At 37.8% G+C, this 25,562-nt stretch overlaps 1 protein-coding gene across 1 annotated transcript in view; it reads left to right on the top strand.

The window, feature by feature from the left end:
- kitlga (kit ligand a) overlaps nt 1–23,884 on the top strand; it is a 31,942-nt gene extending 8,058 nt beyond the window's left edge. The window contains exons 2-10 of the mRNA XM_020637213.3: nt 12,658–12,768; nt 13,808–13,864; nt 13,992–14,144; nt 15,100–15,280; nt 18,210–18,263; nt 18,971–19,068; nt 19,245–19,354; nt 20,454–20,518; nt 20,622–23,884. Coding sequence (XP_020492869.1) covers nt 12,658–12,768; nt 13,808–13,864; nt 13,992–14,144; nt 15,100–15,280; nt 18,210–18,263; nt 18,971–19,068; nt 19,245–19,354; nt 20,454–20,484 — 795 coding nt within the window. The 3' untranslated portion in view covers nt 20,485–20,518; nt 20,622–23,884. The remainder of the gene's footprint in view (nt 1–12,657; nt 12,769–13,807; nt 13,865–13,991; nt 14,145–15,099; nt 15,281–18,209; nt 18,264–18,970; nt 19,069–19,244; nt 19,355–20,453; nt 20,519–20,621) is intronic.
- The last annotated feature ends 1,678 nt before the right edge of the window (nt 23,885–25,562 follow it).

Genomic DNA, 25,562 nt, shown 5'->3' with positions numbered 1-25,562 from the left:
AGTCAAATTGGTTAGCAAGGAAAGTGCCAGTTTTCAACTTTGATTTGCTACGGACACTATTTTGTCCCACAAAAGCTGCTGAGGTTAAATGACTAGACACATTTAAGACAAGGAAGCTGTAAGCCTAACAGAAAGCAAGAAGGGAAGTTTGTTATGATAAAGTGGATGGCACACTACTGACTGTACCTCCTTATTTTACCCCCATCTCTACCATTAGTTGCATTCATAACTTAGATAAAAGCAAGAACACATTGTTGAATCTTGTGTGTTCCAAGCAAACAGCATAATAGATTAATCAGATTTGAATCACTCGTCTACATCCATTTCCCACCACAGTCACGCATAATTTTGTATGAATCACAAGATCAAAAACTTCTGGAGTAAAACGAGTTGAAGACGGAGCCGTGGGTGAGAACTTGTGAAGGTAAACACTTGGCAGAGCTTCCGTCTGGAAATCTGATAAAAAAAAAATAAAAGAGAGCACCGTTGCACAACTCAGATTTCTTCCTTGTTGTCCGAGCCAAATCCCCCCTCCTGCAGTTAGTGCATATTAACCAGATCTGTTCCTGCAGTTATTTGTTGACACAGTGGTGTGCATATATAAAGGGAGTGTAAAGAGGACATAAAATGGCGCTTTTGCTTTCCAAGGAAAACAACAGAGAGCATACATGCATTTTATCTCTGTCCTCCCTCTTTTATATATGCGCTCGGTAGCAAGATCTGATTTCCTGCTGGACAACAGAGATTTATTTTGTTAATTTATGTCTGGGTTCACCCACGAGTTCAATTCAAATGACAGAGAAATAGAAATAGAAAAAGAGATTTTTTCGCCCAGTGAGGCGACAAAGTGATGGCCGTTATTTTATTTCTTGAACAACACATTGAGGCTTGCAGTAATAGGCACCGAGCTTTTCTCCCTTTCAAACAAGAAATTCTTCTCAGGAACTTCAAGAAAACAAGATAACATGACCTCTATGCACTAAAAGACATTCACTTGGTTTAAAAGAAGCATCTCCTTTATGCCTTCTGAAATAAATTCCACTTCCACTTTTAGTTCTTCTAATGTTTCCTTAGCAACATTTTATTTTCATTTCCAACAACCTCAAATCCTCTCCAGACCACTGAAGCTAATATTTGGTTAAAAGGCAACAAGCCCTTGTTAAACACATTAACAAGTAACATTAATGAGTTCTGGACTAATTGGACATTTGAAAGGGCTTGTTTGTTAGTAAGAACTTCACCCAAAAAGAAAATGGTTTTCATCAAAATTCTCTGATGCCAGAGTTTTAAAGTACCGTTAGCTATAGCTATGTGTAGCAACTTGCTAATTATCACTGCTGCCATTATGGGGTTTAAGTGATATCAGCCCCAGGGTGTCTGCCTCTGTCTGCCCAACTGATCCTGTTAGTGAATTTCAGTAGGTGTCCAAGATAATCTTTCAGAATGATGTCATTATGTATGTGTCATTAGTTGCCCATCAAGCACGCCTGTCACTTCCCCTTGGAAATTTATGTCTTGATTTTCCATTTGTCGTTTAGTGAGGTATTCAACAATGTAACACTGTCTTTATCTCTTTCATACTTTTGCCCACTTCTTCCTCATCAGCTCTCAAACATTTAGCCCTTTGCCAGCGGGGAAGCACACATCAAGCCAAGTGAATCAGGTTCAGATATGAACAGACATCCTCATAGAAGTTAGAGATATTCCAAAGTTTTTTCCTTTTGAAAGCCGAATTTGAGTTTAACAGTGAACAACTTAAATATAAGAGAGCTTTCAGTTAGGAGGCGAGGTAGGGCGCAGAGCAGGGGAAGAGCACGCACAAGCTCAAATTGTGTTAAACATCGGTGCAAGTTGCTAGGAGACCGAGATAGTTGTGAAAGTCGCTACTTGTTGGATGCACAGTGTATCTGTTCACTGTTCAGAAGAAAACTCTGGCCCTCTTCTGTGAAGCAGGAGGAGACGAGCAGCAAAGACGAAGAAGGAGTGGCTCGTCCAGGAGCTGCAGCCCTTCAACAAGCGCAGGTTGACATCAGGCTGAGTAGGGAGCAATTTTTACAGCCTGTTGCACCAAGACTCGAAGAATGAGGAAAAACTTCAGTCAGCTGATTACTCCAACAGAACGTCTGGTGATTTTTGTCTGGATGGTGTTTTAATGTTTGTTGAGATCTGATCTTTCCTCCTATTTGATGTGCCAAGCTGTCGTCACAGAGCAATCGCCAAAGTTAAAAACATTTAACAGCTCACAAGGACAGCAGGTGTCACATGGCTGCGCTCAGCTCAGATATGCTCTCGTGTTGCACGACACATAGACAATGAATGGGTTTGACAGTGGCGCGAAGCACCCTCCGCATTCTAGAGAGCACATTAAGTGAGCCTGCTCATATTGTATACAAATTGGTGCCTATCTTGAATCATTCATTGTTGTTTTTGTTGACAAGTGCTTCCTTCATCAGCAAACAAAGCCTTTACAGTTGAATGTGAAACTTTCAGAACCTTCAGAGCCTTTCAAGTTCCTCTGAGTGTCTAATGCAGCCTAATTGTCTGGCTCTTCTCCATTACCTTGAAGTGTATTTTGTTAGTGCCAACAGCTGTAAGCATACCTCAGCAGACTGAATGTTCTCAGATGCTAATTTGATTTACACGAGGTCAGCGAGCTCTAGTTCCTTTGAATCATGTGTCTGAAATTTATGTTTTGAGTCAAGGCTCAGTTCTTTAAGCTCCTTTACTTCTTTTTTGTTTGATGGTCTGTACACATATTAAGTGAGTCATATTTTTAATAAGTAATCACACTGAGGGATCTGGTGATGACATCAAATGTTTGACTCAAGGCAACTTCAACATAAAACACATTTTGATAAAGAATATTGAAACAGCTTCTCCATAGTCTTATCTGTTGGTGCATATGAGGTGAGGACTGCTTTGGATATTGAGGCCTCTGTTTCTGTGCAGTTCATTGGTTGTGATGTTAAATATTTACATGTGAATGTGACTAAGGTCCTTCCTCATGGCCTGCAAACCGCTAATTCTTAACAGTATGATGTGAGAAAGAAGCATGATTTCATTTCCCAGTCCATAAACAGCATAAAGTGGTAGATTTTTTTTGGGGGGGGAAGCTTCAAGGCTGGGAGCAGATAGGGATTTCAATACTTTTAAAATTAATCTTCCAATACACAGCAATGTCATTTTAATACCTTATTTTGTTTCTTAAACATTGACACAAAAATGAAAAAATCAGCAAAAAAAAAATCAGATGAAGGGGCAAAGACAAATCTCTTACTCAATCTTAGCTTAGATGAAAGAACATCTGGACACCAACAGCAGGCTGGTATTTTCTTTGCACAGCTTTTATGGGTCATCTACCCTGCTTTTTAATCCTCATTATGAAACATGGGAACTAATATCACATGGCAAAATTCAAAACAATGATCTCAGGAAAAGATTAGGATGAAATATCCATCCTGGACAAAACAAGCAGCATGTTTTATGGAGGGCTAATGTCATGCAAGGCCCCGTGTTCAGCTTTTATGAGATTACGTGGTTAAGAGGGCCACGAGGCCAGCGGTCTGGAGAGCCTGTTCAGCTAATGACACCTCCTGTTCAAAGTGGTGGTGAAAAATGAGACGGGGGTAATCATCCTCAGCATCAATATGATGAGGGAGAGCAGGCTTGCAGGCCTCGAGAGCCGTGATGCGCATGACAATGACACATAAGAGGGTTTTAGTCTGAAGGGTTGCACCTACGAGCTGGTTCTGCTGTGTTGAGAATAAAAGTGGTTGGATTTCCTTTGTGAAGGACACAAACAGTGTTGCTATCTGTGCTCCAGAAAGAAACTGGGACCGTTTGCAGCATGTGAAATAATTTAAGTTTTTGTATTGTGATAAGGCCACTCAAAGTGTTCTGCAAACATCACAACGAGTCAGTCGGAGTCATCTGGCTAGTCTCACAGCAGCCCTCTTCTTCATTGATGTGTTTGGCCTGCGCTGTGTTGTTGGGAGTCACTGAGTGTTTTTGGGAACTTGTACGAACAAGATGTGTGTTTTGCTTGGTGGTTATTTAACTGAAATGTTTTCTCATCTATTAGCTTGTTGAAACAACACAGCTCACGATAAGAAAGGAATTTTCTTTCCATTTTGTTTTATTTTCGTCAGAGTCATTAAGTTTCTGTGGACAGCATTGAAGAACAATTAAGTATTGATTGTAATTATGTAAATAGGTGAATCTTTTGAAATACATTTAATATAAACATGTTATCAAGAGCTACACTTTGTCTGCCTGGCTATATTAGATAATTATTGTCTTTATTAGATTATTATTAATATAATGTTATACTACAGAAAGCAACGTATATAGAAAAAATTGAGAATAAGATTAGACGGTAATATACAACCACTGATCTATAATGTTGTACAATGTCGGTCATAACTGAGTAATGACAACATTATTCATGTCAGATTTATTCTGACAAAACCTGATTTAAACTTGATGGTAATGTTGTACTACACTGGACACATATTTCCCCTCTAGTGTTACAACTTCGTATGTTAGCTTAGATCTTGTTGGTTTTCTTAGTCCCTCCCTGCCAATCATACATGCAAGAAACCAACTACACAAATGCTCACACTTTCATCTTGAGATGCATGATGATATCAGCAGGAATAATCAAATACCAGCGTTGGCACCCAATAAACATGGCTGCTGATGTTATGCATGCCTCAGCTAGCTAAAACAATAATGTTAATTACTGCACACTAGGTTACAAAAGTTGGTAGTTTCCTATTTTGGAATAGAATTAAGAATGGAATTTTGGCCAATCAAAAGAAGGCAAATTTTGGTAGGTGTTTGAGATCGAACTCAAAAACATTTTACTTGTTGAGCACTCAAAGTCAGTTGCTCCAACACTGTTTAATCATGCAATGTTTACCCTGTTAGCTTATGTGTCATTATCATAGCTAGAGTTGTGAATGCCCAAATTGTCGACTTCACTTTGTTATTTTTCTAAAAAGGGCAACAGTAATGCATATCAATGTACAAATCATATTCCCCAGCAATTAAACAACCATTACTTTGAGGCTATGATTTTGGTTTGATTTGAAGGGTTTTATTTGTCCAGGAATGTTTTGCAACAAGTACTTTTTAGCTTGATGAATGATGACTTTGTCTAAGTCATAGTCTAATGCCTGCAGCTCTTCATAATGCTTCCCCCAACAACTCTACTTTTGGCTATTTTCTGTTAATGTCCTCATAATATTTAAACATAATCCAAAGTTAGCATTTAAAGCTGTGAATAAGCCTACACTTAGCAGCTTCACATTAAAAGCTTCCAGTGGAGCTTGACTGATTACAAAATACATTTTTGACCCTTGTTATTTACTTAAGGGTCTGTTTTTTTCTGTTTCGCTAATTTACAAAAACCAGCCCATTTATCAAGAGTACTGATGTAAGAATTAGTTAAACAACTCTAAGTTTGTGTATGGAATGCGTGTGAAAGTGTGCACACTTCCGTCTGTTTTTTCCCTTCCTTTTACTCTCAGTTTTCTGTTTTTCCAATGAAGTTTAGAAGAGCATTTATTTGTTTTCTTCAGTTCTTGCTACATGAGCGATGTTAACATTGACTTTGGTCTTTCAATTGGCTTTTAACCAATCACTTTTGTTGCACATTAAGTCAGATCACAACTTTTACCTTAGGTCAGAATCAGCAGTAGCATTAAGAGTAACTTAAGAGTGACAAACATCATGCCAGATACAATCAATACCACTGAAGATGGTGAACATGGCTGGAGAACGTTTGACAAAGTCCAAAAGTCTAGACAGATCAATACTGAGATAGACAAACGTTTGCAAGGAGGTGCTGAGTTGGCATATGTTTTTGTGTGAAATACTTAATGGAAGTTCTGCTTAATGAAGAAAATGGAAACAAGTCTAAAATCAATGAAAAAACATTTTAAAGCTCCTGTCTGACACTAAGTATTACAAAAAACCTTAGAGTTACCAATGTCACTGATGGTATTGTTTGCTTTTGTAGATCAAATAGACCTTACTGTTAATTTCAGTCTATTCCATAACCAGAAAAAAAAAACTAATTTGAGCTTTAAAATCAATTAAATACAATTTTGATCAATTGAGTCATATAACTGAGCTGTATGCATAACATTTACTTTTATTTTGCAGCTTGACTCTCATGATATAATTTGACTGAAAACCGGAAGGCCCTCGGTGCAGAGGAAAGATCTACATGCAGATATGTCCAATCCTAACCACACTTGAAAAAATGTAATTCCTTGTGATGTTCCCCAAGGCCAATCTGACCACCAAGTGAAATGGAAATCTGTTGTGTTGAAAAGTTTTAGAAAAGCTACTTGTCAGCACCAAGAGCTCCAGAGAGCTTTAAACTCACTTGTAGTAAAAACTTGCGGCTCCTCTAACATTAGTGGCATTCAACTGGCTTGTTTTTAAGGGGCTGTGAATCTGTCTCATAAAGACTTTGGGAATGGCTACAGACATCAATGTCCCAACTCAACACATCATAACCTGCTGTGTATACTGTTGTGTTTACTTGCCCCCTTATTGTTCTCACAATAAAAAAACACAGGGATGACCATAAGGTTTCAAAAGAATAACAACAGCAAGTGATGGTGTTTGACGTGAAGGCATTAGCAGCCACCACCTAGTGATTCATCGTTTAAACAAACTTTACAGGGATAAAACAGGGTAGTGTCTGAGAAAGTGTTGAGTGAAATTCCCATTCATAGAAAGCAAATCCATTGGAAGTGTCTTTGAAGCTTTGAAATAATGTAAACAGTCAGCCATGCTGCTTTGTTGCAGCTTGAAGGCAAATTTAAACAGCTCTCCTGCTGAATTGAGACATAAAATGCAGGGCTAACATCTGATGTTTTCACATCACATGTTGGAACCATATGGATCATTTTTTTCCTCAAGGCTTCTGAGCATTAGTAACAGGCTTTCTGATGTAATTCACTTCAATATAAAACAGTGTCTGCTAGAGCAGTTAAGAAACAGGCCGGATATCATGTGTCGGATCAGAGTACACAAAACGTGTCATTATGCTTCATTCTCATTCAGTAAGTTAAAGTGTGAATTTATCCAAGGATCTTTTTGTGTGTTAGGATATAACAAGAGATTGTTTCTGACTTTGGGCTTTTGCAATGTCTATTCATATAAAAACACATCTTTGCTTAAATGCATGGAAAACATAAGCAGGAATATGGTACATCCATACATTTTATTTTCTCCATTCTTCAGAGATTGCAAGTTAATTTCAGCCGTCTTATCGAGCTCTCTGCTTATTCATCTTGTTAATTCAGGATATCAACACTGGTTTTCCATTGATAAGGCGTGAAATTCTCCAGATCTTGAGACATTAGCTAGTTATCACAGGAAAATTTGATTAATAAATTGAGATCTTGAGAAAATAACTGAAATGTTCACAATTCCGGGAAAAAGGAGTTCAATAAATAGATTGTTGCAAGTCAGTTTAGTGCTTCCATACTTATGAACCCACGTTGTTCAGAACATCCCATTTTTAATGTGGTCTTATATGACTTTGTATCAGAAAGTAGTGGGACCAATTAGTGATGGGAATTCTTGTTTTTAAAAGTGAGCAAGTTCTTTTGGCTCATCTTAGCGATAAGATCTGGCTTTTTCTGCTCCCAAACTAAGCTTTATAATTTCAAGAATACCATTATTCCACAGTAGATTTAGTATGAAAACCTTAAATCAAACACTATCACATGTTTTGTTATGGATCACTAAAGCGTATTGTCTTAATTGTCGCAAAAAACAAATTTACTAGATTTGAATTCTTTTCAACATTGAAATACCCGGTCGTATTGATGACTTAGAAAGAGGGCTAACTGCAAGAATAAGTGTGCTAACAAATGAATGATTGCACAACTTGAATTCATTTTGTATGATTTAATTTGAATCAAATCATATATTGGATCTGGTTGAAATACTGTTATCATGCAAAAATAAAAAAAAACCCTCTGCTCCCCGTTTCGGCTGTTTACTTAAAGGAGACAACTCCCGGAGCTGACTCTTTCCCGAACAATACTTCACTAGAATCTACTTAAGTTTGAAAATATTTTTGGGGGCAAATGTCAAGCTGTACACAGCTGAACAGCTTGTACTACTACTTAAATCAGGGTCTCTGATTTCATTTTTCTTGTACAAATGTGGTTCACGTCAGGCAAAGGTTGTCGCAATAATGATGAATTACAAATTCATGTACACATTTGCCTTTTTCAAATCTCTCCTGAGACATCGCTTTCTTATCCTCCCTATCATGTAAAGATGGTAAGTTATGAGTTTCTGTAAAAGTAATTGAATAACATCTAATCTGCCCTTTACTTGGACGCTTTTCCTTCGGTCTTTCCTGCTGTTGATGGATCATTGTTTCATTCTCTTCCTGTTGTAGCTCTGTTTGACAAATATATAGCAACAGCAGGAACGTGGGTGTGGGACTTTGCCTCAGAGATTTGCAAATGACAGACCTAAATCTCAACTAAAATGTTTCCTAGAGATGTGGGCAGCAGAGGTATGAATGTGTAATTGCTGCTGCAAAACGGAGCGCGTAGGACATCAAACCGTATCTTAAATAAACTATAGAGCACAATCCTGTCGTACTGGTTAAAGTGCAGTGAGATTAGACGTGGCTCAGCAAACTATGATCTTTTTATCCCTTTTACTGAGTGCTTTTTGTGAAACACTCAATGCTTTATTCGCAAAATTGGAGGTTCACTTTCATGGTTGTGGAATTGTTTTGGGTTGGGCTCTGACCCAGCTAATCTCTGTTAAGAGGAGAATTGTTAGTTTTTAGTCCATTGCTTAATATGGAAACAATAGTTAAAAGAAGAGGTTAGCCAAAGAAAGGGCAACTGTTGATGCATAGTACGACAATGCATCTGCAGTTCTATCAAATGTCTGCAATCATGGGAAAAACCTTCTACACCAAGTAGTTCCTTAATTCCCAAATGACTCTCAAAGACGCCTTGGGGAGTTTTCTTGTAAACAAAGGACTGCATTGTCATCCTTCCTCCCTGGAACATTTGCAAAGTCACAATTATAATCTATTTTTTGATTTGTTCATTGTTTACAGCCCTTAATATTTGCTCTGCAGTCTTCTTCCCTGCCTTTTGTTGGCGCAGTAACTTTCTTTGTTGGCTTATTGCCATCACCAACTGTCAATCCAAAAAATGGCTTGAAATGACCAACAGGAAATCCATGTTTTTTTTCTATTTTTTTCCTGGTGCACATGGGTGACTGCTCCATTGTACGGTTAGTGGACTAAAGTTCTATGGGACAAACTTCACTGCCTGAGTCATCAATTGTAGTTATAATGTAGCAGTTCGGTGTTTGCATTATTCAAATATGTACACATATTTTTAAAATTAATCTATATTACATAAATACAATATGTTATTAAAGACCTGGAATTCAACAAAATAGTTGTAATTTTACTATTTTCAAACTGGTAGTGGCCTTGCAAAGACAACATGATGAGCTGTAGATAAACTTTGTTTTCCTTGACTGACCTGTTTACTGGTAAACAGAATACGAGATGCTACACATACACACATTGACTTCCAGATTGTTTTCCAGATTATGTTTTTTTATATTTATTCCAACTGTCAGAACGATTGCTTTACATCTTGTGTAAACACAAATATTTGATAGTTATAGAACAGAAGGCTGCAAGTCACAACATCAACTGCTCTAACATTACATTTCTCACGGCACTGAGAGTGGGCAGAGAGCCAGCTGCGTGTCAGCAGCCAAAGTCAGCTCAATGGTGGTCTGAAATATGCTGGTTTGGCCAGTTAAATGAAAATTTCATTTTATGAAATACTTTTTGACAAGCCACTTCAAGAAAGCGCTGGTGAAATTAGTAAAATGAGTGATGGCTGCCTACCATTTGGATGCTAATGTTTCAGTGTTATTGTATTGTGTATTAAAGCTATCCGTCCACAATGGACAGAGAGCCAGCTAGCCCCTGCTTGAGGGCCTTAAATGACAGAAACTATTGTTTATGATTCAATTTACACTTGTGTTTTTGTCTGCTGTTAAAATTTAGAAATGACAGAACTTATAGAGCTGTTATGGATCGAGAAAACTAAGAGGAGGACCCAGATGCAGAATTAACAAAAACTATTTATTCTTTAAACAAAAAACTTACTTCAAAAATACAACAGAGGAAACTAAGGAGCCACAAGTAAACTGACATACAACATGCGCACCAACAAACAACAACGAACTGACACGGGGGAAGAAACACAGAGACTAAATAGACATAGGGTAATCAAACACAGGTGAGACTAACAAGACACAGGTGAGGACAATCAGGGCAAACAACATGGAGGGAAACACACAGAGGCAGGAATACAAGAAACACTGAGGACAACTACAAAACTAAATCATGAAGACACACAGAACTCAAGAATTAACAAAACACACTAGAACATAAAGAAACACTAAACACTGAAATACAAAACTAAACAAGACCAAATCATGACAAGAGATGAGATGAGATGAGATTCAACTTTATTGTCATTACACATATACAAGTATAGAGTAACGAAATGAGGTTTGGCATCTCACCAGAAGTGCAAATAAGCAGAAAGTGCAAGAGTCTGTGCTATGTACAGTAATTCTGTGCTATGTACAGTAATTGAGTGCAAGAGTCTGTGCTATGTACAGTAATTCTGTGCTATGTACAGTAATTGCAAAATTTACAGATGTAGACAAAAAAAGTGAATTATGAGGTATATCTGGATGGCTGGATTAATGGGATGCTATAAATATAAATAAATGCTATAAATAAGTAATGTTACAAAATAAGTGTGTTCTTAGGATTATAATATACAGATTAAGGTGCAGTGAGCATGCTATACTAATAATATACAGATTAAGATGCAGTGAGCATGCTATACTAATAATATACAGATTAAGATGCAGTGAGCATGCTATACTAATAATATACAGATTAAGATGCAGTGAGCATGCTATACTAGTTTACAGCATATGAACATACTATAATACAATAATACAGATGGATGAGAGATGTGTGTGTGTGACCAGGAGGAGTGGTGGGGCGATGATGGGTGTGAGGTGATATGTAGGGGAAAGGGGGGTCAGCAGGGTGCGGAGAGAGAGAGGGAGAGAGAGAGAGAGACAGAGTTCAGAGTTCGGGGGGTAGAGTTCAGTAGAGAAACAGCTCTGGGGAAAAAGCTGTTCCTCAGTCTGCTGGTTCTGGTCCGGAGGCTTCTGAAGCGCCTGCCGGAGGGCAGGAGGGTAAACAGTCTGTGGGCAGGGTGGGAGGAGTCTTTAAGGATGCCATGAGCTCGCCGCAGACAGCGTGTTCTTTGGACATCCTCAATGGCAGAGCATTACATTGTTGGATTACAGAGAGGATGAAAAATCAAGCAGTTAGCTTTACAAGCGCGTTAACAGAACAATGCAATAGATAATGCACTGTTGAGAAGGATTTATATCGCGGATTAATTTAAAAAATCTGGGTAATCTGTTCCAGAGTTGACAGCCTTTTATGGAGAAAGCTGACAACCAAATGTGCATTTTGTTGTGTGTTCATCATGCTATCAGATTTCAAAGACAGGAATGGCCTATATCTGAGGGTTAATTTACAACCTAGACAACACTGATTACCACTCTATGCAATGCTCTGATGTGTCATCAATCTTTGTCCTTGAAAATTATTGTCCGGTGTCTTCCTCAGAAACTATAAGCAGTAATTTACTCAGACTCTACTCAACACTTCATTGCAGGCTAAGCCAAACAGTGGCACTAAAAGCGTTGTAAAAAAAGTATCAATGATTTCACATTTGCTTGGAACTTGTAATTCAGTCTGTAAATGTGTTAGCTGGTTGGAAAGTTATGTATGAACACATTGAGTAATCCAGGTATTTTACGACAAAGAAAAAAAGCAAATAAAAAGCTGTTGCTAAGCTGCAGTTTCTTCTGTGAAATATATCAACTACATGCTTCTTGAAATGATTGTTGCCCATAATGGTCATCAATATCTTTATACTGAAGAATACCGTAGAGTGATTTAAAACATGGACGTAGGCTCAGTGATGTCACCCATTGGTTTCTGAAGCGGGGTTCAAAGCACAATGATGGTGGTCACAGCATATTGCACTCTCTACCTAGAAACCGGCAAAGAGGTGGAGCTGAAGATGGCCTAAGGCCTACTGGCAAACAGCCTCAATGCAACCAGCTGTCACTCAGCTCAACCATGCCCCAAATGTAAACTCTTAGCCTCATAAAATCAAAACCGAAGAGTAATTACAAATGTAACCCCCCCCTCCCCACAGTGTGTAAAAATAAACTACAACACAAGCTACACATATCAAAATATATTTTATTGAATCAGACTATAAACATGGTTATTTCTGCAGTGAAGGTGAGCATTTTAACATGCCGTTAATGGGACTTCTGGGGCTTTTTGAGCCAGACATCAATGGACAATCCTGGAAGAACAATTTTTTGCACTTACTTATTGGCTTCCTTTTTCAACTTTTTCGGTTGTTAAATATTCATTTTATGAAATGGGAATTATTTTATATTGTATGTAGGATATGTGACTTTGTGTCATAACTAACTGTTGTATCTTTTGACTTACAGATTTGGATACGCATTTGTGTCCATTTACTGCTGTTCATCACGCTTGGGGTACATTCAAGTAGATTTGACGTCAACCCAGTGACAGATGACATCTCTAGACTCTTGATTTTGGTAAGGACAACAATCGATTGTTGTAACAGTCTATTATTTAACTGTTATGTAACTAACCATCATACATCACTTACAGTTAATATCACTGGTTAAACATTACTTTAAAAAATAGAACATTCAATAGACACAGTCCTGGTTTATGCAGCCCTTTCACTACATTCTTTCTGCAAGCATTGAAATTAAGCCATCATATTTTACTATGGTAGACCCAATGCCCGACTGGTCATACAGAGGTATGACTGTGTTACATAATTTCCATTCACATTAGGTAATGATAATGTTATAATTATATCCTGTCCAGTACCCTAGGCCAACTGATGTTAAACAGTACAAAGCTCTCACTTGAGTCATAAAGGAGAATTGTCATTATTTTAAAACTGGTCAGACATTTTCAGTTCTTAATGGCTAGTAAGTGTTGAAACTGCTCCAGTGTATCAGTTGCTACAAAATAGTCTGTAATGGCTACAATGTAATTCTTTTTGGGCAGTCGAGCCTGATTAGCCCTGAAGTATGACCACAGTTTTTTGCCACCAAAAGCTAAGCGTCTAAAAACATTGTGTCAAGAATAAGTACTTTAACTAGCTTTTTGAACCGATTAACAGCTTCCCTAAAAAGCAATAGACTCCTTTGAATACAATTGTAAATATACTCCAAGACAATAGGAGTTGCTCTTCTACTACCGCCCTGCCGGGTTAGTCTTATGTAGGTAATGTGTTTGCACTGAGCTAACCATTTAGAAACGCCAAAGCCTAACAATAACACAAACAAAAAAAGCTGATGAGTAGAGCGGTAAACAAGCAGCCCCCATGTTCTGAATGGTAAACTACTGTCTTTGTATATGTAGTTTGGTGCCTTTAAAAGGATAAATAAACAGTAAAGTATGGTCATTTCTTAACAAGAAACATTTCTATGACAAAAACAAGCTTTAAAACTTTGATTGAATGCACTCACCTTTAGTCATTGCAGCCAGACTATTAATTTATCTGCAAAATGTCTGCAATTAAATGTGTTTCTTCTCTTTTCTTTTTTTTTTTTACAGAGACAAAATATTCCTAAAGATTACAAAATTCCTGTACGTTACGTTTCAAAAGAAGAGGTAAGATATTTTGGTATCTGTTCACTGCAAACTAATAAATCTGATTTGCATACAATGTACTTTATTATCCTACATTAATGACAACTGAACTTTTTAAACCATGTTTCTGTCTTTTCGCTCCTTCTAGGCTGGGATGTGTTGGGTAAAATTAAATGTCTTCTACTTGGAGGAGAGTTTACAAGATTTAGCAAATAAGTTTGGAAACATTTCATCCAACGGAAAGGATATTAAGATATTCATCGAAATGCTCCAAGAACTGCGGCTCAATTGGCGGACTGTGGTAAGTCAGTGCAGTACAATAAACATATTGAATGTGTCCAATTACATACACAGAACAAACACAACCTTGTCGTCACACAGCCATCACACTGAATATGCCTGAATGAAATCTGAAATTTAACTGCCAATACTACTAGCTTGCATGAAAAACACCACATTTTTGGAAACCTTTGGGGCCTGTATCCACTATCGCCGTTTTTTGCACTTGCTTTTTTTCTACTCAAATTCGATGTACTTCAGTGTTGTCAGCGCTCATCATCCTGAGCTCAAATACACCTTAAGAATCAGCTGTTTTTTTAAAAATATTTTTTGCAATGCTCGCAGCACTCTAGGTTGAAAATAGCTCAGACACTTCCGATTGTTGATGTAACTACTCCAACAACGACTAATCAGAACAAAAAAGAAGGGGTTGGACTTCTGCTACCAACTTGTTAACAACAAAGGTGGATTAGGAACTCATCTTACATGTCTTTTGGAGGGTACAATTTCCAGGCGTAGAGCTGTTGCCTATGCAAGACCATGATTCATGGTTGCACTTTTTTTTTAAATGTTTTCTTGGTGGATTATTCTGAATAAACATACAGAGTAATTTTAAACTGGCTTAACATTCAGCATCTGCAAGGGGAAATGCCACTAGTCAATGTTTGTAACCTAGCAACAGTAGGCGCCTTTGAAAAGTGTTTTAAAGTTAAGGTTGTGGACATTTCTAGCATTAAAAAACGCCATTAGTGGACACAGGCCTTTACTACACTGCACAAATGGCTGCCTTGTATATTATGAGTTTGTTTTTATGAGTGCCTTGCCTTGCCTTTTACCCTGGCTGGCTTTTCAAACACACTGTGTCACTATTTCCTGTAGAGATTTAAAGCTCAAATAAAAAGTTAATAATTGAACTGATCTCTTCAAAGAGGACGCTTAATCTCCCTGAACTGTGTTTTTTTGTGTGGTTTGTGCAGGACCTGATCATGTATGACTTTGAGTGCCACTTCAGGGAAGAGAGGTGGCAGACAGCGCGATACTTTGACTTTGTCAAAGAATTTCTTCTAGCCGCACAGAATAGAGAAGTTTCAGAGGACTGTGTGCCTCCCACCTGTCCCACCACACCATACACAGAAACCACAAAAACATATTTAACAGGTGAATGTTCTTTAATATATAATGTTCTTTGTTGACTGCTTTTTAACTGTTTTTTTTCATTTGATAATGGTTGGTGGAACTTTATTGACAATACATATTGAAGACAGTCACCTGGATTTACAGGATGGTAGAGAGCGGGGTTTTTTATCTCGTGGTACGTGTCTGAACTCAGTTATCTATAATTATCACTTCCACTGTTGCGCAGTTATCAACGAATACAACTATAAACTCTTTTAGAAGAGAGAACAATGGAAGTTTAAAAAAAATAATAAAAATTCTGTTTTTTTACAAGCAAATGATTAAATTAAGCGTTCTAAACAATACTTTATAGTCCTCAAATATTCAGTAAATAGATAAGATTTTATAATGTTGAAAAAGAAAATATTAATGTAGTGTTTAAGGAAGCATTAAACAAAAGCTTGCTACATTTATGTATATTAGTCTGCAGATGAACGTGGGTGCAGCGAAGAGAGGTCACACTTTTTGCTATCCTGATTCATCAGTGTTAAAAGTGGATTGAAGGAAGGAGCCACTGCAGATCATTTCCTCAGTTCATATTATTCTAAGGATGTTTTGCACACTTTAATCAGCATGTGGAAAAACCTTTTTGAAATGTTTCAAATTTACAGAGATTTGTTTTTATATATCTGGTTTCCTCTTGTTTTGTCACCGTCGGTAAAAAATTTTAAATTGGTGGTTGATTTTAACAGATTTATGAGGTAAAGCCTTCGTCTGAGAAAACCCTTTGCACTCACAGAGACCAAAAGAAATACTTTCAGTACAGTAAAAACTAAATCCACACACAGCTGTGATTTTACATCTTTTGGAGAAAAGCTTCTACATAACAGTTTGAACTGACATTTGAGTGCTTAAATTTTAACATGCACACACCTGCATGCTGAGAACTCATCCCATCTGGGGGATTGATTCTGAAACAAAATGATAAGACTGGCAAGAGATCTGTCAGTCAGTCAAGTTTTACCCGGAGAGAGCAGATGTTTTAACTTCTGTTTGGGGATCACCCTCTTTTGAAAGGGTTGTTTTGGGGCTTTTATTTTAGAGATAGGACAGTGGATGGAGTCAGAAACCAGGAAAAGAGAGAGAGTGGGGAATGACATGCGGGAAAGGAGCTACAAGGTGTGATTTAAACATGTGACTGCTTGGAGGACTGCAGCCTATATATGCTACACATATACATACAACAAAAACTAGCCCTAACCTGAAGTGTGACGGAGAAGTCAAGAGATGACAGGTACGGAAAGGACTGATTCACACACAGGGAAAACATAAGGTTAGGTCAGCTCACCTACATGCAGGTCTGCCGGGGCACCGGCGGCCTGATCGCACCGGACAGCTTTTAGAGCGATGAGCCCAAGCTTTGTCTTTGAGTTCAGTTTTTCCAATTTGCCATCCATACGGGTCCCTCGTCAGCTTCACCTGTCTTATTACGTCATTTAAAGCGACAGAGCACCGCTCTGAGCGCACCTCAGGAATGGTGCATTCAAGACTATCGGACAATCCAGTAAACACAGCTTAAACCCATTCTCTATTTTCCCAATGAAAACCAGTCCAAAGTAATTAACAAAACAGACAGATAAGGATGAAGAAGAAGAACCTTACTGTTTCCTAACAGGGTGCGCTCACTACCCACTAGGCTATCAGCACCCCAGGATGTCACACTTTTAAGTTTAGATTTGTGTCTTCATGTGGTGTTCAACCTTTTATCTGGGGAACAATGTGCAGGGTCTCAACCATTTGGATAGGAATTGAGTCCTTCCATTTCCATTTCTAAGGAAAAACTGCAGAATTTTCATATTTAATCTCACAACTCTAATTTGTTACAATGAAGATAGCAGTTTTTAACTCAGGCTTTCATGATCATGTGTGCAAGTCAGTGAGTTCCAGCGGTGCAATCTGTCAGGAGAAAAGAGAAAAGTTCATCTGAGAGGCTGCCAACCTGTGTGTGTGTGATTTGCGGGGTTGGGTTTTCTCTTCAAACGTTAGATGATTTGAATGAATTTTGCTCAACTTTCAAGATTTATTGTGGAACTGAAGAGCTTTTAAAAAATTGCACATTTTCTCACTTACCTCAAGTCTTTGACAGTTTTTTGATATAATCTCTGTACCTACAGCTCCCTTGAAACTTGTTTTTGGAGAACCTGTTTGGAATGGAAGAAGTAGTTTAACTAGAAAACAGTTTCTGGTGAGAAATTCAACGGTTGAGAAGTCTTTTTTTAGTGGTTGGAAAACCACAAAGTTAATACTGCCAGTGTTATAGGAAAACTATCTATAATTTGTTTAGCGAATCTTTAATCTTTTTAATGAAATTGACAGTGTAGGTCAAACCTCACACACAGTCCAAAACAGCAACATTCCAGTTACACACTCACTTTTTTCAGTAAAAAATAAATCACACCACCCCCTGTGGACTATTGTGAACAGGTTGTATTTAGGACAGATCTCTTGTGGCTGTTTAGAGAAGCTTTTAATCCAGGAACCATTATTCCTTCACAAGAACTTTCGAGATAAAAACTGAAAACGGTCTCAGTGCGTAGACGGCCCATTGAGACGCGGCTGAGTCACAGGACTGAGGGAAGATGTCCCCAGGCGCCGCATATGAAAAGGAAGAAAAGGGCCGAAACCTGATTGTGTACGTGTTGATTACAGAGCAATCTTCCAATCTTCCCAAGCGCCTAGCTTTTCTTTGCCAGAGTGGTCGGATCAGATCTTTTATGTGTGTGAGAGGGGTAAAAAAAAAAAAAAAAAAAGGTATCGTTGAGTTAACTTTTTAGCACCTGACAAAGAAACTTTCCACCCTTTCCACCCTTGCCCCCCCCCCCCCCCCTCCTCTCGTTTTCTGCATGTCGCCTCTCGTAACCCCAAACTCACCAACACATCTCTTCTTTTACTTTGTCTCTCCCTCTGACAGATTCAACCACAACAAGAACTAAAGTCTCAGAGTGTGCAACAGGCTGCAAACCACGTAAGTTCGCAATTCCTACTATTTCTAAAAAAACCTGTGATCAGGTTTCAAACCAGTCCAGCTGGTGTGTCAAAGTGGCAGCTTTAGCCGTCTATAATTTTTGACACATTTTCGAAAACTTTCCCAGGAGCTGCTGTCACTTCATTATTGATGCTCTGCAGAGCAAATTCCTCATCACGACTGATGACGATGTCAAAGCTGTGGTGTTTGAACACTAACACAAGCATTGTAACCAAGTCTGAAAGATTTTCCTTAATTTTTATCAAAGTATCAAAGACAGACAGGAAATATTGAAATATTGTAAAGTATAAATTCAACATTGAAATATATTAAGTCATATATTAAACACTGTGACTTCTAAGGAGCTTAATTAAGAAGAGTACTTACCAAATTGAACTTAATTAGTGCTGCTACCAAACCAAGTTATAGTTATGTTGTGTTATGGAGAACAAAGGAGATATTTATGAGATGTACGGGCTAATGATTTAGACATTTAATTTAACCTCCTTCAAAATACGAACATTTGATCACACACACACACACACACACACACACACACACACACACACACACAAACACACAAATGATAAATCAAATCATGATAAAGCATTCATCTTATTTGTGTAATCAGTTGTTGTTGTTGTTTTCTAACAAGAAACAGAATTGGGAATGGAAAGTAATGTTTTTTCTCTCTCATTTTGCCCCAGATCATGAACCGAGTTCCCTGAACGAGCTGGTGGAGCGAAGCCTTCTCTCTTTACTCTTCATTCCACTCCTAGCTCTGGTATTCCTGCTTGTGTGGAAGGTGAGCTGATCTTTGACCCCAGACATTGCCGTCAGGAGATAATGCTTTGTTTCATGGAATTTATGATAGCCGGCAAATAGCCTTTCAACTGCAGATGCTGAGCAGACTGAGTCATGGTGATTTCAGCTGGAACTGAGAACTGTGGCATAAAATGTGATTGCCTACCTTTTTCACAGGTCCGATCACGGAGGAATGGGGAGGATCTTGAACAGAATCCTGGAGAAGTTGGACATTTCACAGGAACAGAAGGGACTGCGCCTCCACTAGATGCTGAAATATCAGAAAAGTGAGTTTTTAACCACTTTATATGCATTTCAAGTCAGTACAAGACTTTGACAGGCAACTCTTCCACTACCAGTGACACCATGCAGAGTGGCTCAATATCCAATTAATGTTTAGCTTTATTTATTGGTTTAACACAAAAAAAACATAAAACAACACATATTAGGAATAAAGAAAAGACCTTGTGGATGTGGTAGAAACAAGTAAAGAGCTAATATGGAAATCACACAATAAATAGACATGTAATACAACCACAATGTCATCGTTAACAAACTAAATTCTAGTCAGAAATCGAAATGTGAAATGAGTGGGATGGAAAAAAAAGCTGAATGTTTTTCAAGAAATCATCTAATCAATCAGGATATCTAAAAAAAAAAGTACAGATACAAAATTAAGCTTTAAAGTTTAATTTATTTACTGCTGAATTTAAAATTCCTTCAACATTAACGCAAATGAACCTTAACATTTTCAGGGACAACTTTTTAAAAACTGTTTAAATTATATTATATTATTCATTAAAATTGCACTTACGATAACAATATTTCATAATTTCATGTCACTGATAATATTAAATTGAAATGTTCCTGAAATAAATGTGAGTCTGATCTGTGTCTGTCAGCGCCTTATCAGGTCTGAATCAAAGAACCAATCAGAGTTAGCTTGATCAACCAAGCTATTCATAGCAAGGCAGGGAGGAAAACGTTTGGGTTGCTTGGCAACATTCGGGTTTCACACTAGTATTATATGATTTTTTTAAAGATTTATTTTGGGGCTTTTTGTGCCTTTATTTTAGAGACAGGGCAGTGAATAGAGTCAGAAATGGGGGAGAGAGAGAGTGGGGAATGACATGTTGGAGGACCACAGCCTCTGTACATGGGACGCACTCATTAAGCACTACACCACCGACACCTCAGGGACTGGAATTCTTATATCAACTTCATCAACAAATTAATGGGGGTTTTTTGGCCTGAGTTCCCTTTGATTTGTTGTTTTTGTCCACTTATACTGTAATGAATGACTAAACCAGTCAGTCTTGACTGATCAGTCAGCTTGCAAAGAAAAGAGGCAGAGTTTTAAATGTGTTCTCTCTGTCTTCCTCACAGGAACAAGTTGAACGTCATTGAAACAGTGTAACCCTCCTACCCTTCAATGTTTTTCAGCACAGTTGGTGAGACTCTTCATTCAATTTTTAGTGACAAATACAATTCCTCTTGTCTTATATCAGGGTAACAAGCTCTATAAACCAGCCTGAACATATTTTCTCTTTACAGGGATCTACTCTTTTTTCCTATTGATGTACAAAGGTGATGAACAACAAACACGAAGCTGAATCCTGATTCAAGATGGCAGATTCACAGTATGCCATAATTATTCTGGTTAAACCACATCTGCTCCCATATGGATAAGCTTGCCTTTCTTGTAAGACTGCGCTCACCCCATGCTTTCAACAGACTGTGAGATGTTAGTCGAGAGACTTCCCCATACCACACCCCGAATGGATCCTCTGGCTTCCACGAAACAACCATCAGAACCTGCTGCTTCATGAACTTTTTTGAGAAAACGTTGCTCCCTGCTCAGCAAGTTGCTACAGTCTACCTGTGTTTTGGGAGGGCAACCAGTTCAACTTCATTGACAAAGAAAAGTGACTGACACTAGTTATCTTTGGAATGGACTAAGGCATGAGTTACTACCTCTGGTGACCCTCAAGTTAACCACATCCCATTTCCCAAAGAATAAAATGTTGGACATTGTAGTTCCAAGATATAGTCATCTTGTCTGGTTTAGGCATGTATCTGCAGGGCTGTATGATGTATTTATTTATTGGTGGTGGCACTGAGCTGCTGCTGTCTATACAACTGAAATGTTTCAATCAACATTTACAAGCACCTTTACAAATGGGTCAGGATTAAATAACAACCTCTATACTAACACATCATAAACCCCCCCTTAAAAAAACATTCCTGCCCAAGTTTCAATTCCTCGTATGATGTTGATGTTGGCTTGTATGACTCGGGGAATTTATATGTAATGCATTACATAGAAGAACAATCACTTAAAGACAAAACATGCTGCTTTGACTAGCTTACATTTAAACCACTGAAACCTTCACTCTGCTAACAGGAACGACTTCTGTGGATCCAAGATTTGTCTTTTAATAAGTTTATTTCAGACCATAGGTGTCACTCATATGTTCAACTCTTTAAGTTAATGTTAGCTCAACAATGCCTTTATTTGTTTTTTTACTTATCTCAACTTTATGCTTGCAAAGCAAATGCTGTTACAGAAGAGATTTATGAATGCCATTCCCCTATTAAAGGAGATCTCTCAAATTCTACAAATAATTAAATCGGTTGTGTAAAAAGAAATAAAAAAGAGTAAGCTTAAAAATAAATAGGGGCAGGGATTGGAATTAATTTTAAATTGAGCTATTCATTCATGACTGTTTACTCTGACCTAATGTACTCACAGAACGAACCCCATTAGCTTAGACTGTACACTCTGTCTTTACTGGTATTGACCTTTGTGCAGCACCAGTGTTGCGCTTGCAAAATAAACATTAATTTGGACAATTGGCTTAGTGCATCCATAAAAGTTTTATTGTTAATCAATTGTAAAGGATTATACCACCATGAAATGTACAGATATGCATCGGTATGTTCAAAGTCCAAAAATGTCACTACATGAAATTGCCATCCTAAATATCAATCTTTGCCTTAAAGTTGCACTGTAATACAAACTGTAAACAGGATGATATTTAAACCAAAGGTATATGGTTAAAGTACATGTAGAAGCCCTAAGACTCATTCCAATGTAAAACTGATGTGCCCCTCCCTGTTTAGTCTTTCTGCAATGCACTCAGATCTTGTAAATTAGTACCTGGAGGCTCTCCTTCTCCCAGAGATAACACATGCTGTTAAGAGAAAAGGGATTAAAACCATCTGAAGAGGGGCAAACTCCCACAAAGCCTTGCCAATTCAAAGTAAGGTAGATCAATAATGGATTACAGGTTTTAAGATGATTGTGGAGAATTTTTGACTGTCTGTAAAGAGTTAGGAGTGGTAACAGGGCACGCTGGCTGTGACCTTTCCCATCAAGCCGCCTTGCTGCGATAAGCTGACAATGACAATGTGGTAGGACATAAAATCTGTAACTAGTCTGAGTATTTTTTATCATGTCTGTGGTCTTACATTATACCATGTCCATGCTTGGTTTTGTGCCTTGTTTGATTAGTGTGATTGACTCTGTGTGTAAATGTCAAAAGCCTGCAGATTAGAATGTCTCACTACAAAAAACCCAACAGATAGGAAACGTAGGATCCTTCTCTCTGTCCCTTTTAAAGGAACTCAGAACCATGACAGTTTAGTTAGTTTGGCCTGTGCCGTGTTATATTTCAGTCTTCTGAAAAAAGGCAGTGCTTAAACCCTATAGGCGGAATAAACTTCAGTGTTTGTGACATTTCTGTCCACGTTACATGTTAGCCTTTGTAACCTTTAGAAAACACTTAAACTCTGCTTGATTCTTGTGTATTTTGGACTAAACGTTGGGAATTTTTCTAATAGGAGACAAAAGTAAAATGTGCAAAATTGAATCTGTGTTTGAGAAAAAAAAGTATACCACATTGGTGTTCATATATAGTTAAGAGCAACCATACCTTTCAGCATCAATAGCTGGAACTCTTTGGTGTGGTTAAGTATTGTTTGTTGTGTTGAACCGCGAGATAATTTAATCATTCAAACATGCATTTTTGAGATCCTTATATTACAGCTATGCATTCCCTGTGCTATAAACCGTTAGGCAGTTTAAACCCGACTATGTAAAAGAGCTTATACCACATTGGTGTTCATATATTTTAAGGTTGAATATCAAATACTACACATGTGGTAAAGTAAATCTATTTCAAAGCTTTTAGCTGACTGTTTCTATTCAAAAATGCATTTTTGAAGAACATTGGACTGTACTATCAATTGCAGTTTAGACCTGAGACTTTCTATACGATTATCTTACCGTTTCACTTCTTTACATGAAGACTATTATGCTCTATGTCCGCTATTCTGACAGACACAGGCTAGCCTAGCCAAAAACAAACTCAACAAAACGATGCTATGTCAAATTGCTTTTTACATAGTCATGAGCTGCAAGGTCTAAGCTGTGAAAAAAAGGAAAACAAGGTCTCCCATTTTCCTGTCTATGCGAGAGCAACAAACAGTTGTCATGTCTGATGCATGGACGCCTAAAACTGAGTGATTTCATGCATTTGTTGAGAGAATGACCGTCCTTCAATACTGTTCCATTGTGGGTTGTGGTCTGAGAGTGAGCAGAGCATCATCTTGAACAGGCTTGAGTGATCAAATGCATCACACTTTGTGGGTAAATCAAATGGCTCTGGGCAGGAAATAAGTCTGGGTGCCAAAAAGCAAATGTAATTATTGCCCAGTTAATATTCTGGGTGAAAACTCTACTGTATTCTGTATTTTTGTATAAATGTAAAAAAACATATATGAGATATGAATAAAGTACACGTATCCAACTGTTACTGATGAGCTCTTCTGTTGGTCAGGAGTTGTTTTTTGATACTTTCTTTTTATTGATGTTTTCAGAATAAATCAAGGAAAAAAGTGCTAACATGGGCCATACATTTGTCAAAACATATTGTCAACAAATCATCCTTTAATGGCGGGTTTACCTGTAGCCACTACCATGTGATGGCTTTCTTAGTTGCAACCAGAAGGACTTTATAGATATACTTAACGTGTGACATGAGATTGTCCGGGATTTTGCCAAGGTATAGTTAAAAAAAAGAGATAAAAGAGTAGCAACTTCCTTCCAAAATGGCTGCACCAGAGATAAACCCCCGAAATACATTAAAGTGATATGCCATGATTTAAAACATTGCCTCCAACATTGGTTCTGGTTGGTCAGGACTTTTGTTCACGCTTCTGTTGGTCTTTGGTCAAATTTGGGGCACACACACTCTGCAAACATTTGCTTTTGACAAAATAACTTAGCTGCAGACATGTTGGATGACTGTAATTACCTAAATGCCTCTGGGAAAGAAATCTACAAGTTTCAAACTGTTTGTAGCAATTTGAAAACAAACCAGTTGAACTAGTAGTGGCCTGAAGCATTTGTGAATTTCTATCTTTCAACACCACATTTTTTAAAGGTTGTGATGCTTTGGAAAAACGTTCGTGAGCTAAAGTCCTATAAAGACAATTCAGAGCTCTTGGTTTCATTTTGGGGGAAAATTAGCACCATTTTACACATTTAACACCATTAAGTTATCAAATGTTGTCTACTAAATTAGATTTAGCTAAATGGATAACTTGGATTTTCTGAAGAACGTTTTTTTCCCCACCTCTCCCATTTTTTTCCCATCCTTGTGTAACCATAAAATGCAGGCCCTATTAGATCCATCAAGACTATGACTATGTACTTCATGTTTTAATGAAGCAATAACCCCTCAGGGAGTATTTTAACCCACATCTTTCTGCACACTTTTCAATGGTGTCAATATCACACATTTAAGCACAGCCAAGAGTATATTGCTTTAAGACATATCCAGCGTAAACAAACTGATTGGTATCAATGAGTTTTTATAGTTTGAGACTATTAAAAAAGTACATGTTTTTGTTGAAGGGCAGTTTACTTCGACAGCATTGGAAGCCGTTTTCTAACCACCAATTTGATCACAATAAGATGTATTCATTCTTTGGACATAATACAATATTGGCTGATATCCCAAAATCTGCCACAATACCATTTTGGTTTGATTTAGCGGCATGCGATACATTTTAGACAATTCCATCTACCCAAAATTGGCTTGATCATCTTGAAGTCTGCTATAATTCTTCACTTCAGACTAGGTAAATTTGAAGCTTGTTCCAAAGGCAACTGGACAGTTTAAAGAGCTTGAAAACGTTTCACTTCTCCTCTGAAAGGCTTCTTCAGATCTAAACTTTCTGGTGGACGGAGCTCAGCTAACGACTCTGATGTGAGTCATCCTTGACCAGAAGAATGCTAATGATCCAAAGAGGCTTACATGTCTAGCTCCGTCAACCAGATAAAAACACTGTCTGTGGACTCAGTTAGCTATCATTTTTAGCTTATTATTTGGATTTGATAATCACATTAACATCAATCTTAGCAAAACCCCAATGAACACACCGTCCACTTGTTGCGAGGGTTTTTGCTACCAATTTTAGAACTGCAAA

This window comes from Labrus bergylta, chromosome 7 (assembly GCF_963930695.1).
Source record: "Labrus bergylta chromosome 7, fLabBer1.1, whole genome shotgun sequence".
Taxonomy (NCBI): Eukaryota; Metazoa; Chordata; class Actinopteri; order Labriformes; family Labridae; genus Labrus; species Labrus bergylta.
This window is presented reverse-complemented; position numbering and strand designations above follow the sequence as displayed.